The 17,172-nt window shown below is 49.7% G+C and overlaps 1 protein-coding gene across 2 annotated transcripts in view; it reads right to left on the minus strand.

Annotated features, from left to right (window-relative positions):
- The window catches only part of SSH1 (slingshot protein phosphatase 1), a 76,191-nt gene that overhangs the window by 24,136 nt on the left and 34,883 nt on the right, over nucleotides 1-17,172 (minus strand). For both annotated transcript variants that reach the window (XM_025401866.1, XM_025401867.1), the window contains 6 exons: nucleotides 12,674-12,738; nucleotides 11,437-11,558; nucleotides 5,268-5,336; nucleotides 3,702-3,767; nucleotides 1,663-1,857; nucleotides 339-432 (listed from right to left, as the gene is read on the minus strand). In XM_025401866.1, the coding sequence (XP_025257651.1) occupies nucleotides 339-432; nucleotides 1,663-1,857; nucleotides 3,702-3,767; nucleotides 5,268-5,336; nucleotides 11,437-11,558; nucleotides 12,674-12,738 (611 nt within the window). The remainder of the gene's footprint in view (nucleotides 1-338; nucleotides 433-1,662; nucleotides 1,858-3,701; nucleotides 3,768-5,267; nucleotides 5,337-11,436; nucleotides 11,559-12,673; nucleotides 12,739-17,172) is intronic.

Below are 17,172 nucleotides of genomic sequence, written 5' to 3' on the forward strand. Positions count from 1 at the left end.
AGAACAAGGAGGTGTTATTAAAACAGGTTAATGCTTCTCGGTGCAGTCTGCGGATCTCAGGGAATTCTCCCCAAAGGTCATATAGGTGAGGCTCACAAAGGCCAAGAAATTTGCTCAATGTCTCATAGCTGATAAGCAGCAGATCTGGAATCAAACTGGAGTCTGACTCCAAGGCCTGCTGCGATTGTAGAACAAGGCAGGAAAAAAGCCTCCAGGGGCTAACACGGGGACAGGTAAAGACAACCAGGTGTTGGGCCTGCTTTTGCTGCACTTTTGGGAGCAGGACACATGAAGGCTGCGTGACCTCTGACCTGCAATAAAGGGAGGAGTTGTCTTACCTCTTTGGAAGTCACATTTTCTAGATCCTGGCTCATCATGATGCTTCGGAGCTTGGCTTTGATGAGGCGCTCGGTCCTTTCCCCTTCAGTGGGCCTGGAAAAAAACGACGTTTAGGAGAGCAAGGAGTTGTAGAAAGCTTGAGGTCAGAGGTTACAGGAATGCCAGATGCTCCTGGGTCTAAACAGAACGCGGCTTGGCAAGGAGAGCACACTTCGTGGTGTGCACGTTCTCAGGCAGTAGGGAGAGGTGCACAGAAAACCCACTGCAGCTCTAGAATTCCCACAGTAGTCAACAGAACGGGGAGCAGGTCAAGAGGGGAGGAGGACAGTGTGGAAACTCACTCCTTGCTCAGACGCTCTTAGGGCAAGATGCCGGGATGGCCAGCGCAATATCCCTAGGGCCCTGGGCCCTTGAGTCTCTGCTCAAACACGTCGGGCATGAGGACCTCACTGTCTCGAGGCAGCCCGGTCCGGCTGCAGCAGCTCCCACTATCCCCTTCTTCCTCGGAATCAAAATCTGGGTATTTCCCTGCTCTGGTTTTAACTCTAGGGGGTACACAGACCAGGATAATCCTTCTTCCCCATAAGGAATCTTCAAATATTCAAAGGCAACTATCCTTCCTCCATGATTTCAAGGCCCTCTTCTAATGTGGCTTCCCACCCTTCAGGTCTCTGCCCCCTGAACACGCTGCGGTTTATCCATAGTACTCCCAAAATGCAGTGTCCTGGAGGAACACCACACTGTGGGAGCAGGGTCCTGACCCTGAGGGGAGGGGCGACCAGCATACTCCCTAACTAGACTTCAGGGAGTTATGGCCCCTCCACGTCAGTGCTGTCATAGGTCACAGGACACAGGTCATGTGGTTCACCACGGCTGCTGCAAAGGCAGGGTGCCCTCAGCTGTGGTGTTTTTGGATCCAAGGAAGCAGAGGACACATTCCTTATTTTCCTCAGAGCAGAGCGGGAGGCTCTGGGAATTAAGTCTCTGGTAATCTGAAGAGAAAAGGCCAGACCACAGAGTACTGCAAGGAGTTGGGAACACAAAGGGCCACACATTCCTTTGAGAGTCTGATGGGAGTTATGGACCCCATCCCCAGAAATGCATTCACCAAATTCATCAATTTTTTTTTTTTTTGCACGGGACAGGGGCCTGTGTCATAGACCCCCGCTTTAAATGCTGGTTCTGAGAAAGCTGGGGCTCTCACTCAGGGGACTCCAGGGGAGGTGTGGCCCAGTGTAGGTTCAGGATCGGGCACAGCGCAGGTGGGGGAGAGGCAGGTGCCTGTGGGCTCGGGTGCGCTCACACTGGCGGTGCTGCACTTACTTGTCCACAAACAGCGCGGGGGAGTCGGGCCGCGTGGACTCCAGGTCCTGCATGGCGTTCCACTCGTTGATGCAGCTCTGCTCGGAGCTGATGCAGCTCTCATAGTAGGTGGCCCAGATGAGAGCTACGCCCCCAGGGAAGTAGTTGTGCCTCCGGGCCACTTCACAGGCCTTGTGAAGCACCTGCAGGGCAGACCTGGGGAGAGGAGAAGGCTGGGTCAGGCCTGGGAAGGCACAAGAGATGTGGGGTTTTCTCCTCTGACAAAGGGGTTCAAATATGGGAATGGAAGGGCAATGATTGATTGGTTGATTATTTCTTTTTGAGACAGAGTCTCGCTCTGTCACCCAGGCTAGAGTGCAGTGGCGTGTTCTCAGCTCACTGCAATCTCCGCCTCCCGGGTTCAAGCAATTCTCCTGCCTCAGCCTCCGGGGTAGCTGGGACCACAGGTGCCCACCACCATGCCCAGCTAATTTTTGTATTTTTAGGAGAGATGGGGTCTCACAATGTTGGCCAGGCTGGTCTCGAACTCCCAGCCTCAAGTGATCCGCCCGCCTCGGCCTCCCAAAGCGCTGGGATGTAGCTTGAGCCACCATGCCCGGCTGAGAAGGGCGGTTTGTAAAGGGCTCACTCTTGGAGTCGCACTTACACGTACGGGCGCTGGGGAATGCACACAGCCTGAAACATTCAGCCCGCCAGGGCACAGAGCTAATCCCTGGGACATATTCACTGATTGAATCTAAGAGTGGCCAGAACACCCCACATCATTTCCAAAGAGGGGCAGAAACAAACGACAACAAACTGCTTCATAACTCTTCCAATCAGGTGGTTCATGGGCTACTTCACAATCAATTAACTCCAGAGAATTAAGAACTGCTCCTGAAGCTGTGGTAACCCTGAACAGATGTTCATATGACCCATATTGAACATAAGACCCACAATTAAGCTTAGCAGCTGGAAGAAAAAGTCTTTAATATGCAACAGAGACCTCTGCCTGCATTCTAAATAATTACATTTCCACCCATCCCCCCATCAACATTCTAATAGCTTAGATGCTTACATTTCTTAAGGAAACAAGTTCTAGAAAGTCATTTTAATACAAAAACTAACTGAAAAGGTTTGGGGAGGCAGACTGGGAAACAATATTAAGAATCTATGTTTTATTTAGTCACCCTCTTTTACTACTACTACTACTTTTTTTTTTGAGACAGAGTCTGACTCCGTCGCCCAGGCTGGAGTGCAGGGGCGTGATCTCGGCTCATGGCAACCTCCATGTCCTGGGTTCAAGTAATTCTCCTGCCTCAGCCTCCTGAGTAGCTGGGACTACAGGTGTGCACCATCACACCTGGCCATTTTTTGTATTTTTAGTAGAGACAGGGTTTTGCCATGTTGGCCAGGCTGGTCTCAAAACTCCTGACCTCAGGTGATCCGCCCACTGTGGCCTTCCAAAGTGCTGGGATTACAGTCATAAGCCACCATGCTCAGCCCATTTTGCTTCTTTTTACAAAAATATAGGCTGAGTCCAGGTGCGGTGGCTCAGCCTGGAATCCCAGCACTTTGGGAGGCAGAGGTGGGAGGACTGTTTGAGGCCAGGAGTTTGAGACAAGCCTGGGCAACATAGTGAGACCCCATCTCTTAAAAAAAAAATACAAAAGTTAGCTGGGTGTGGTGGTGCATGACTGTAGTCCCAGCTACTTGGGAGGCTGAGGCGGGAAGATAACCTGAGCCTGGGAGGTCAAGGCTGCAGTGAACCATGATCACACCACTGCACCCCAGCCTGGGAGACAGACAGAGCAAGACCCTGTCTCAAAAAAAAAAAAACAAGAAACCCAACGCCCCAAACATTGTGAATATACTTAATGCCACTGAAAATTGTGCCTTTAAATATGGTGAAAATGACAAACTTTATGTTACATATATTTTGTGCCCCCTTCAACATGCACATATATAACGAGCTTCTTGGTAGAAGGGGTTTTTCTACTCATGCTGTCGGCTAAGAAAATATTTCTAGGGAGTTAAAAAATCCCTAAAACCACACTTACCACATGGCCTGGACAGACACAGGCTTAAATATGTGCATCCTTCCTGCTGTGCTCACGCTGAACCCACTGAGAATAAAAAACAGAGAGAAAGGTATCTGTGGTGAGAAATCAGCGCCTTGAGTGAAATCACTCTGGGAGTGGGGAGCTGGCCCACCGTGCACACTGGGAACAAGCACATCTCATGCCGCCTGATGAGGGATTTTATGGAACCTGCTTCGGCAGAGACATGGGCAAGGACAGAAAGAGACACATTTTCAGGTGAGGAGGGCTTGTTTTGAACCCAGCAATGCGAGTTCCACCAAAACCTGAAAGCCTGGCAAAGGGTGCCAGGTGAAGACCTCTAAGAGCGTCTCTTCTATGTTCCCATATGGTTCCTGCCTCCCTGCCACCTCCTGCCCCATAGGCCCAGCTGTTCCTTTTTGTAACTGCATGGAAACTATATTCATAGGATTGCACGGAAAATAATCAATATATAAAAATATCTATTAATACATTAATATAAATGTGTTAATCTAAAAATACTAATATAAAATATAAAAAATTAATACAGGCCAGGGGTGGTGGCTCACGCCTGTAATCCTAGCACTTTGGGAGGCTGAGGAGGATGGGTCACCTGAGGCCAAGAGTTCAAGACCAGCCTGGCCAACATGGTGAAGCCCCGTCTTTACTAAAACTACAAAAATTAGCCAGGCATGGTGGCAGATGCCTGTAATCCCAGCTACCTGGGAGGCTGAGGCAGAAGAATAGCTTGAACCCAGGAGGTGGAGGTTGCAGTGAGCCGCGATCGCACCACTGCACTCCACCCAGGGTGACAGAGTGAGACTCCATTGAAAAAAAGAGAAAAAAAAATCATACAAATATATTAAAATAAATTTTAAAAAGGAAAAATATCCCCATAACCCCATCGCTTAAACAACAAATCAAATTTTTATTTTTCTCTTCCCATCCTATGAAGCAACATAACTCTGACCTGCTTAGAATCCCCGTGTCGGGCCACTTTCCTATTCTGTTTCTTCCCACTCGTCACCGTGCCCACGCACCTCCTTGGGAGTGAACGCGTGCGGACGCTGGACAGCCCTCATCCCCTGCCTGCCTGCCCGGGTGGAACTGGTTCATTCCTCCTTTGTGGCTCCCAGGGTGGCACCTGAAACCTTGTTGTGCCTGCCAGTTGTATGTCTTTCCTTGTACCCCCAAAGCTGGTGAGTTCCTACTGCACCACATTCATCCGTGAACTTTCAGGACGAGCCCTGTGGAGGGCATGTGGTGAGAGTTCACTTAACCCATTGAGGTGGTGGATGGATATCGGTTTACCGCTGTCTTGAACTTCACACTAGCAGCCTATCTCCTGTAATCGCTCCCACTGATACTTCAGGAGCTAAACTCCCTGACGGGACGTCCAAAACATACCCTCCCTCGTGGAGCTCACTCGAAGGCAATACGAATTCTCCTGCTGTGACACTCCCGCCACACGTGTCATTCTGTGCTAATGATCATCCAAGGATGCCCGAACCAGCTCGTGTTTCAAAGCCTACATGCAGTGAGAGAATCTTTTAAAGACCTCCTTACCCATCTCCATCAAGGTGGATTTTCGTGTCGCTCCACAGTCGGAGAACCATCCCAATGGTGCAGCTTTTACTGCGAGAGGGGAGAGAAGACGTGTGGAGTCAGTGTCTACCCATGTACATGCACAGCCTTTCCAGCTTATCACCTGGTCCAGGACGGGCTGTTGGATGTACGTGTGGGAGTGGCCCTCAGGCTGTCTGCATAGGAACTGTTCACTGATGAATTCTAGAAGACACGGGTCTGGGATGGCCCTGTGGACACAACTCCGTAAGTGCTCAGCCGAGGCTCTTGGGTGCAGTGTGCGCTGACCGCATGCCCACTCTGCAGCAGGGAGGCAGCCGCCCAGGGCTGGTGTTCTGCTGGCGGAGGCCACATGTGTACTCGGGGGTACATAGGCAAGCACCAGTGGCCAAGCCCGGCCCGGCCTGTCCTGGGTGGCAAGGAGGGGAGTGTGCTCACACCGTTCCCAGAGCTCACTTTCGAACCTGTGCACCTGCGCCTTTAGTGTGGTTGCTGTTTTACAACCTTGCTTAATCTGGTTTTGTTTTGCCCATCCTACCAGTGAAATGAGACCAAATGACTGCAGAGACTGGCGCCACTGAAAAACAGGGAAAGAAAGGGCTTATCGGAGAGTCCTCAGATTATGATGAAAACTCTTCAGGCATTTAAAAGTTGGCTTGTGAGAAGCCGCTGTAACTGTGCCAAGGGCCAGCTCCGTGGACCTCAGGAATCTCATGCTTCCATCTCTGCTGCTGCCAACACCACGGTCATGTTTTTGTGTGCCCGTGTGGGTGGGGCCTCTGCGGATCACAGACCCAGCTCCCCTCCGGGTAGCACCCTGCCCCATGCAGGACTCTTCTCAACCCCATGCTTCTATATCTGTGGGGAAGGTTGTTCCAAGCCCTTCTGGCCAATGACACTCAGGCTTTTTTGGGTTGGGCAAATTCTGAGGTCCCTCCCTGCCATCCTACCCACTCTGGAGGGACTAATTGTATTTCTCTCACAGTATTGCAAAATATAATTTATGTTGGGCCTCACAGAGCTCTAGGGACCACGTGGCTGTGTCAGCGCTAGGAGGAGGCAAGGAAGGGGTCCCTGTGGAGCCCAAGTCCGATAGGCAGAAGCCAGGTCAGATGGTGCCCTGGGAACATGCAGTCTAGAAGACCCAACCTGAGCACTGATGACCCTTGCCAGGGACTGATAAGGAGGTGGGTACAGCACAGAGAGCTGCAGAGAGAACAGGACACGGGGCGCCAAGGCCAGGCCTAGGCCAGGGGTGGGGCCTCCCAGGACAGGCGGAGGACAAGTGGGCAGGGATGAGACTGCCCATAGGAAATATGGAGCACATGAAACCATGTGGAAACTAAACCCCTAGACCGGCCTCCCTTGGACACAGATGCGCAAGAGGGTCAGCCCACAGGGGACTTCTGCTCACAACCTTCAACTCGAGCCAGGAGCAAGGAACAGGGACCAGGCAGAACTGCAACAACTGCCCTTATCTCCTATCGTCCCCTAGCTATTCCTTTTGTGAGTTTCCAGCAGTCCTACAATGATTAACAATAAGATTTTCACAAGGAAGGTGGGCCCATGGGAAGTGTATTTTTCTTTTTCTTTTTTTGGGCCAGCGTTTTGCTCCATTGCCCAGGCTGGAGTACAGTGGTGTAATCACAGCTCACCGCAGCCTCCACCTCCCGGGCCCAATCAATCCTCCTACCTCAGCCTCCTAACTAGGACCACAGGCATATGCCACCATGCCCAGCTTTCTTTAAAAAAACTTTTTGTAGAGATAAGTTCCCAGTATATTACCCAGGCTGGTTTCAAACTCCTGGGCTCAAGCAGTCCTCTTGTCTCCACCTGGGGAGCATATATGGGAAGCAGGAAAGGGATACGTAGCTAAGGAAACTGAATCTTTAGAGGAAGAGTGACCCCAAAGGATAAAGTGGGTGGGAGCAATTGCAGAAGAAGAAAGCAGGCTCCAAGTTCCTAGGGCCTGTATGGCAGGAACAGAGAAGCCAGATGGGTCTGGCGGTCCAGGCAGGAAACCAATCTGTTCCAAGACTCCATCATGGAGTCCTTCACTGATGGCAAAACACTGATGCGTGGATGGTGGTGTACGCTCATGGCACTCAAAACGTTCCCAATCCGAATTGAAAACATAATCCTGCTTGGGTGTGGTGGCTCATACCTATAATCCTGGCACTTTGGGAGGTGGAGACAAGAGGACTGCTTGAGCAGGAGTTTGAGACCAGCCCATGCAATAGTGATTTTTTAAAAAAATTATATATATTGGCCAGGCGCAGTGGCTCACGCCTGTAATCCCAGCACTTTGGGAGGCCGAGGCGGGCGGATCACAAGGTCAGGAGATCAGGACCATCCTGGCTAACACGGTGAAACCCCGTCTCTACTAAAACTACAAAAAATTAGCCGGGCATGGTGGCGGGTGCCTGTAGTCCCAGCTACTCAGGAGGCTGAGGCAGGAGAATGGCGTGAACCCAGGAGGCGGAGCTTGCAGTGAGCTGAGATCTCGCCACTGTACTCCAGCCTGGGTGACAGCGTGAGACTCCGTCTCAAAAAAAAAAAAAAAAAATTATATATATTAAAAAAATCAGCTGGGAATGGTGGCATGGGCCTGTGGTCCCAGTAACGCAGGAGGCTGAGGTAGGAGAAATGATTGAGCCTGGGAGGTCAAGGCTGCAATGAGCCGTGATTTCACCACTCCAGCCTGGGTGACAGAGGGAGATCCTGTCTCCACATAAAAAAAAAGAAGAAGAAGAAGGAAAGAGAAAGGTAAGGAAAGGGGAAGGGGAAGGGGAGGGGAAGGGGAAGGGAGGGGAAGGGGAAGGGAAGGGAAGGGAAGGGGAAGGGGAAGGGGAAAGGGAAAGGGAGGGGAAAGGGAAGGGAAAGGGGAGGGAAGGGAGAAAAAGAAAAGAGAAGAGAAAAGAAGAGAAGAGAAAAGAATCCAAGATTGAACCCTAGGGTGGCGTGGCTGCTCTGGTCTCCCCAGGATGCACATGCAGATACACGACTCTGAGGGAGGCTGGGTGCGGTGGCTCATGACTGTAATCCCAGCACTTTGGGAGGCCGAGGAGGGTTGATCACTTGAGGTCAGGAGTTCAAGATCATCCTGGCTAACATGGCGAAATCCTGTCTCTACTAAAAATACAAAAATTATCCAGGCATGGTGGCGCATGCCTGTAATCCCAGCTACTCAGGAGGCTGAGGCAGGAGAATCGCTTGAACTCGGGAGGCAGAGGTTGCAGTGAGCCCAGATCGCACCACTGCACTCCAGCCTGGGTGATGGAGTGAGACCCTGTCTTAAAAACAAAAACATAAACAAAAAGCTGAGTGAGAGTGTGTGAGCCTGTGCAGCAGCCGTCATTCCAATGCTGCCTTTTGGACAGCACTTGGACTCTTATGAAGATCCCCTTTGGGGGCAATGCTCGTCTCTTTTCTTTTTCTTTCTTTTTTTTTTTTTTTTTTTTTTTGGCAGGGGGAATCAAAAAACAAAATCCCAAGGAAGGAATTTAGAAAAAACAAGTATATTGCTCCCTCAGCAGGTCAAACGCTTCTGGTGGGGACCTGGACTTTGTTTTCAAGCCAGGAAGGAAGACAACAGCCTGGTGCCCAGGCAATGTGGGAGCTGCAGGAGAAGGCCCAGTTCCCAGCCCCCGGGATTCCCCGGGCACGGAAGACAGCTGCATCAGGCCCAGCGACAGGAAGGACTGCTTAGTTCTGGTTCCTGCCAGGCCCCTGCTCACCTTGGGTGGCCTCTCGACCGCCCTCTCCAACCTCAGAGACCTGCCCTGGCCTTGGGGTCAGTGCCCACACGTGGGCTGTGGCTCCTGCTCAGAGGGTGCAGAGACTCGAACCTGAGGGAGGAGCATGCAGTGGAGGCGAGAGAACCACAGGGAGAGGGACCACAGGAGAGGGAACCACAGGGAGAGGGAAGTCGGGTGCCGAGGGGAGGCAAAGGGAGGAGAGGGTGGGAGGGAAGAGCACCGTGGGGGCGGTGCGGATGAGCACATGGGCCTGTCTCCTCCAGCCAGGCAGCAGTGGAGTGCACGTGTGTGCATCTAAGGCATGCCCATGACTGCTGGCCTGTGGGCTCTGTGAGACTGCAGGTGTGTCTGCCATGCTCCCTGATGTGGCCCCAGCACCTGGTGGGGCACCCAGCACGGGGAAAGAGCTAACAAATCGATACACGATAAACCTAGAAGTGAATGAATGAGCAAGGTGGTGTACAGGAAGAGAGCTGCAGCCCGCTGGGAAAGAATGCGTGGGATCTATTCATTCAGCAGGTCCACAGGAAAAGCCCTGCCTCCAAGTCCCAGGCCGGCCACTTACTGGGATGGCCCTGGGGTAATCACTGCAGCCTCGTGAGCTTCTGTCATGTGTAAAACCTGAGGTAGGACTACCCACCCCAGGGGGATGAAGGGGCTAAATGAGACATCCACGGAGGCATTTGGTAGGTGTGCTGTACTCTACAGTCAGGAGGACTGGGCTTCCACACCGCTCCCATGGTTCAGATCAAGACGATGGGCACAGGCCACAAGAGGCCGATTTCCGTTCAGGATCAGAAAGCATTATTGGAACAGGCCACACTTGTGAGGAAAGTCCCTGCCTCAGAAAGATTCCGAAAAGCTGGATAGTCATTGGAAGAACAATTACAACTGCAAGACGGTCAAACACTAAACACCGCTATGCCTCACAACCATACAGATAATGGCCAAACAGATGGGGCTCTGGGCATTTCTGAGAGCATCTGCCTGGTGGCACCCCGTCCTAATGGACCACGCCCTCCAGTCTCCAAGTGGCTCTTTAGAGCTCATATCCTAACACTTCCTATGCTACAGGTTCTTCTAGCCCCAGGTTCCCAACCAGGTCAAGGCCACAGATGCTAGCCCCAACTCCATCTCCTACATGTGTCACAGGAAACTTTCTCATAGTGCTATTTATTATGTACTGCAGGGGTGGGGGGGCATGTCAAAAAAGAAATGTCCTCCCTTTTTTATTCATTTCCTTCTAAAAAGCATCCAAGTCTCAGTTGCTAGCATGTGACTTACAGAAGCTCTCACGGGAACAAGACAAGACCGTACTGTTACCATGACACTCACAGCCTCCCTGACGGGTTTCTGCTGTTGATTCTGCCTGAAATGCTCTTCAAATGCACCTCGCGGCTCTGCCTCCACCCTAGAGCTCACCTGACTGCCCACTTGCCCGTTAAGATTCAGCTTAGGCTTCACTCCTGCCAGAAAGGTCCTGCCAGGTGCTCTCAGTAGCTGCCTCCTCCTGTGGTCTCACAAAACCCCAGCACCTCTCAGTCACTCTCTCCCTCCTACCTGGTTGTGACTGTCTTCCAAGCTCACTTAGAAGCCCTCTGAGGCCAAGAACTGTGCTGTTACTTCTTTGTTTACTTGGGCCTAGTCCATTGCCTCATACACAGGAGAATGCAAATAAATCACACGCTTAACGAATGAGTCGATGAATGAATGATGAATAAAGGGAGTCTAATCTAGTTTGAACAAATCCAGGTTTTGCAATGATCTCACAGGCATTCATTTATCTGAGATGTCAGGGGAGTGATCCCACTCTCATTTCACACACATCATGGGGTCAATGCTCTAACTTACTTGGTCTCCAGTTAGTGGGAAATTACAAGCTACTCTTCAAGCCTCTGACTAGGATGTGCCATGAAGATGGAGTTCCCACTCCACTTGGGAACCTGTGGAGTATCACTATGGGGTAAGGTATCTGAGAGGAGACCCACCAATCTCCATACTTCTCCATGGGCCCCTCTGCCTGGGAGGGTCTCCTGCTTCCCTTGGCGGACTCTGGCTTGGCCTTCTGGGTTTGGTGGTGTTGTCACCTCCTTTAGGAAGCATTCCTGGCTAAGGTGCCCCACTCTATAGCAGCTGGCGTGAAACCTCTCTAAGCACAGCATAACTTTCTGTCCTCTCAATCGACTCTGAGCTCCGAGAGCACAGCCTGGAGCTGGCACGGTGCCTGGCACACAGAGCTGAAATGGCACACCCTAGCATTCCCAGTGTCGACTCCCCAGGCTCTCCATCAGGACGCAGCCCTCTCCCACATGGATATGGGACCATGGAAACCTTTTTCTAGCAGCAACTCTTGCCTCCCACACAGAAGGGAACACCTAGCTCATCAGACTCACCTTTCCTTACTGGAAAAGTCCACTCCCAGCAAGATATTCTCCTCGGTGTCCTGGCGCCCGCTGCTGTACACCACTACCATGTACCGGACCCGGTCCGCCCAGGCGCTCTCCAGGCGCACGGCCTGGAACAGGGCAGACATGCTCTCACTGGCCTGCCTTTGGAGGTGGTGCCTCCCTCCCATCTCCAACGCAAGATCAACACTTTCAGTGTTCTACCTTTCCCTCCGGGAGTTAAAAATGAAGAGAAAATCCTTGGCTGGGCCCGGTGGCTCAGGCCTGTAATCCCAGCACTTTGGGAGGCAAAGGTAGGCAGATCACTTGAGGTCAGGAGTTCGAGACCAGATTGGCCAACATGGCAAAACCCCATCTCTACTAAAAATACAAAAATTAGCTAGGCGTGATGGTGTGCGCCTGTAATCCCTGCTACTCAGGAGACTGAGGCACGAGAATCTCTTGAACCTGGGAGGTGGAGGTTGCAGTGAGCTAAGATCACACCACCACACTCCAGCCAGGGCGACAGAGTGAGATTCCATCTCAAACACCACCAAAAACAACAACAACAACAACAACAAAAAAACACAAAGAGGAAGTTCTTGACAGCAGGAACCAGGCCTCGTTTCTCTCTGTAGCACCGGGGACGCTGCCTGGCTCAGAGGAGACACCCAAAATGCAAGAAATCAGTGAACACACGAAATCCAAAGAAAGTTCTTATTTAGCTTATTTAACTGCCGTAGAGACCTGTTTCATCCCTCCTGTGGCTCCTCTGGGGTACTGAGGAGTCAACCTGGCTTTGGCTTTAGTGAACAATTTGAGGAGAATTTGTTGTAATGTAAAAGCTTTTCCCCCTATCATTCATGAATGGTTCCCCACCAAGTTTCACAATTAAAAATTAAAACGTGCTGGCTGGGCACGGTGGTTTACACCTACAACCCCAGGACTTTGGGAGGCGGAGACAGGAGAATCGTTTGAGGCCAGGAGTTCAAGACCAGCCTGGCAAAACAGCAAGACCCCACATCCACAAAACTTTCTAAAAAATTAGTGGTATACACTTGTAGTCCCAGCTACTCAGGAGGCGGAGGTGGGAGGATTGCTTGAACCCAGGAGTTTGAGGCTGTAGTGAGCTAGGATCATGCCACTGCACTCCAGCCTGGGCAACAGAGCAAGACCCTCATCTCACAAAAACTAAAAAAAAAAAAAAAAAAAATTTTTTAAATTTGACATTCTCACCGCTTCTTACCAGCTTGATTCTGTCTTCACAACGCAGAAGGTTGATCATCACCTGAAGATGCTGAGGCAGGTCACCTGGTGGAGCAATAAAGAAAGGTTAAAAAGGTCTCCTACCTACTTTCTAGGAAACAAACCTCTGAGAGGCTGATTTTGAGGGCCTGGAAAAAGATTGAGAAGTTAAAATTTGTCTACCTACACCACAGGAGAATCACCACAAAAACTTCAAGTCTCCATTTCTCTTACACCACTCTGAATACTGTGTGATGCAGTTGGGTGACATGGAGCTTACTGTCATGTTGTTAAAAGTTGCTCTTATTTCCTGAAATACATACAATATAGGTTTCCAAATACAAAATGTGGAAAATACAAGCAAGCCTAGAGAAAACTGTTATTTCATCCAAGGCAATGTTACTCGGCAGGTTGGGGTGCCTAGAAACGACAGCTGTGGCTGGAAGTAAGGCATTTGCTAGGAGTTCATCATTAGAGAAAAAGGACAGAGCGTCATGTTTCCTCTTCAAACAACTTCTTCTTCCTTTTTTTAATTTTTTTTTTGAGACAGAGTCTTACACTGTCGCCCAGGCTGGAGTGCCGTGGTGCAATCTTGGCTCATTGCAACCTCCGCCTCCTGGATTCAAGCAATTCTTCTGCCTCAGCCTCCCAAGTAGCTGGGATTACAGGCGCCCATCACCATACCCAGCTAATTTTTGTATTTATAGTAGAGACAGGGTTTCACCATGTCGGCCAGGCTGCTCTTGAACTCCTGACCTCAAGTGATCTGCACGCCTCAGCCTCCCAAAGTGCTGGGATTACAGGCATGAGCTACCCCACCCCGGGCCCCACTTCAAATTTCTGCATTTTCCACTGGAGGCAGACATTATTTCCATAACCAGGAGGGGAAATATTTAAGTGACTCTACAGACAGCAGCTGTATGCTGGTTGCCCGGAGAAATAATTTGAATAGACAACCACCTGTCATTTTCTCTTTTCTTGCTAAAAATTATGTACTCTTTTTTCTTCACTATGTAAAACAAGCAGTAATCCAGGGGCGGCTTCTGAACTTCTCTGAGCTGCCCCAGGGTTCAGGAGGTGTCCCTGGAGTGCAGTGAGGAAAGTCTCTTACTGGCCATGAGTCTCGCGCGAAGCAGGAGACCCTGTCAGAAGAAGCGCACACTTTCACGGAGGGGAAAATTGTAAGGGAGGTGCATAATTAATTAAAGTAGCAGATGTGACTCCAAGGTTGCTTTTTTCTCTAGCTTATACATTTTTCTTTATATCTGAAAGGATTTCTTTCTGAAGAAAGGTTCATCTGTAAAGATGCTAATATCAGCCTGGTGTGGTGGCTCACACCTGTAATCCCAGTGCTTTGGGAGGCCAAGGCTGGACTTGAGGCCAGGCATTCAAGACCAACCTGGGCAACATGGCAAGACCCCATCTTTACAGAAAAGTAAAAAATTAGCTGGGCTTTCTGGTTCGTTCACATCTGTAGTTAGTCCCAGCTACCTGGGAGGCCAAGGCAGGAGGATCGCTGGAGCACAGGAGTGTGAGATCACCCTGGGCAACATGATGAGACCCTATCTCTACAAACGAAAAAAAAAAAAATTACCCTATACCTCACAATTGTAACCCGAAAAGGATCAATAATGCTTACACACTCAAATGCTCCAAAAGAGAACACTGTGTTTGTTCCTTTTGCAAAAGCATCTTTTTCATTTTAAGGGAGAATGACAGATGATGTCCAAATTGCACTTCCTGCCTTAGAGAGGAATTGGGTCATTAGAAATTTGTGCCTCTAGTCAGGAGGGTAGATCTCATGTGAAGCATTCTTTTTCTTTTTTTTTTTTTCAATAGAGATACGATTTTGCCATGTTGCCCAGGCTGGTCTCGAACTCCTGGGCTCAAATGATCCTCCCACTTCAGCCTCCCAAAGTGCTGGGATTATAGGCATGAGCCACCAAACTCGGCCCAATTAAGCATTCTTTCCACAATAAATAAAATGTAAAAAAGAAAAGAACCATGCCCCTCTTATCTGTCCTCTCCAGTTATACAATTCCACAGTGTGTAACACCCTATGTTGGCCCTGCTTCCTATGATGAGTGATTTGGAGATAAGGGTTCATATTTAAAAAAGCCATAGATCTCCCCAACCCCTTCCTCCACCCATCATGTCACCAACGCAACACATCGACCATGAGGGGTTCTTCACCTGCCTGCCCGCCCCCACATCTACCCGAGTCACAGAACTGCACTGGGGAAAGCAAAAACAAACCCCTGTCTGATAAATGCCTAAATGAAAGGGACATTTTCCACACAGATAAACTTCTTTCAGTGGGATTGTTTGCTGAGATATGGAATTGCTGACAGACAGAAATCCAAACCCCAGTCTGACATCCACACACAAAAAAATCAGAGAACACAAGCCCTAAAAAGGGTCTCAAATGGACCAGACTAGCTGAAACAAACTGAACTACTTTTCCACGGACAGAATTAACCCTCAATTGTACTCAGCTCTGCACGGTGGTTACTGGGGGGACCCTTGTACATTCATGAGACTTGATGGTAATGGTAATTCTAGGGAAAAAAAGGAACTAATGTAAGTCTAGTCTGTGCCTGTCCCAAGGTCACTTACAGACCAACTGTGGACAGCTGGTGGCCCCTCTGCCTTCTGACCTCATCGCCCACTCCAGACCTCAGGGCATAAGAGTCAGCCAGCCAGTGGCTTGCATCCTACCCTTCTAGTCTTCGGATTATAGGAAGGAGGTATATGACACTTAGTGAGCAGAGCTTGAGCATTTGCTTTGTTGTATGTGTTACAGTTAAAACATGAACAATAGCTACATTTCTAAGAGGGCAGAATAATTAGCAAATTCAAGAATGAAGAATCTGGCTGAGTATGGAGCCTCAAACCTATAATCCCAATGCTTTGAGAGGCTGAGGTGGGGGGATGGCTTGAGGCAAGGAGTTGGAGACCAGCCTGAGCAACATAGTGAGACCTCATCCACACACACACACACACACACACACACACACACACACACACACAAAACTAGCTGGGTGTGGTGATGTGCATCTATGGTCCCAGCTACTCAGGAAGCTGAGGCTGGAAGATCACTTGAGCCCAGGAGGTCGAGGCTGCAGTGAGCTATGGTCAGGCCACTACACACCAGCCTGGGCAAGGTAATGAGATCCGTCTCTAAAGAAACTTTTCCTATAATTAAATTAAAAAAAAAGAATGAAGGGTCTGCTTACAGCTGTATTGTACTAGGAGTCATCGTAATAACAATGATAGTTACCCATATATATACAGCACCTACTAAAGGCAGGTATGTTACACGCATAACTCTAAATTTCCATATTGTCTGAGGTACCAGTATTTGATGCCCATTGTAAAGACTAGGAAACTGAGGCTTAGAAGTCGACCTATGACAGCTTAGTAAGTTGGAGAACTAGGATTGGAACACAGGTCTGCCTGGTTTCAAAACAAATACTATTCCCGCAAACCACACTGCCTATTATACAGGACAGTTATTTTCTTTGCTTAAAACAGACCTAAATATTATCAACATCAGTATGTGAAAATACTGACTGAGCCTTGGTGTTTGCTATAAATTGTATGGTGCAGAATTCTAACCTGAGCACTCAGATCTAAAATGAAGCTGAATGACTTGAGGTTAAATGAACACAACGATCACAGGTAACAAGAAAACTGACCACAGTGATGGGTTGGTTTCACCTGCTGCTGCTCTGAAAAGGTAAAGGCCTTCTCAGCTCACAGACATGCAATCATGCACTGCCTCCCCAAGAAATGCTGATATGCTGGCCATCTACAACAAAGATTCACCTACATGCAAGCATTTTTTTCTTTCTTTCTTTTTGAGATAGGGTCTTTTTTTTTTTTGTCACCAGGCTGGAGTGCAGTGGCGCAATCATGGCTCACTGAGCAATACAGTGAGCAACACAGTGAGACCTCATCTACACACACACCCACAAAAAACTAGCTGGGTGTGGTGACGCGTCAGCCTCGACCTCCTGGGCTCAAGCAATCCTCCCACCTCAGCTCCCCACCTTGCTGGGATTATAGGCACGCGCCACCATGCCCAGCTAATTTTTGTATTTTTTGCAGAGACAGGGTTTCACTGTGTTGTTCAGGCTGGTCTGAACTCCTTGGCTCAAGTGAGATCTGCTCACCTTGGCCTCCTAAAGTGCTGGAATTACAGGCGAGAGCCACTGTGCCTGGCCATAAGTGTTTTTTGTTGTTATTGTTTTTAAGAAACAGAGTCTCTCTCTGTCACCCAGGCTGGAGGGCAGTGGCGTGATCCTAGCTCATTGCAGCCTCAAACTCCTGGGCTCAAGTGATCCTCCCACCTCAGCCTCCCAAAGCACTGGGATTACAGGTGTGAGACACCATGCAGGGCCATGCAAGCGTTTCTTTTTTTTTTTTTTTTTGAGACGGAGTCTCACTCTGTCACCCAGGCTGGAGCGCAGTGGCGCAATCTCGGCTCACTGCAAGGTC

This window comes from Theropithecus gelada, chromosome 11 (genome assembly GCF_003255815.1).
Source record: "Theropithecus gelada isolate Dixy chromosome 11, Tgel_1.0, whole genome shotgun sequence".
Lineage (NCBI taxonomy): Eukaryota > Metazoa > Chordata > Mammalia > Primates > Cercopithecidae > Theropithecus > Theropithecus gelada.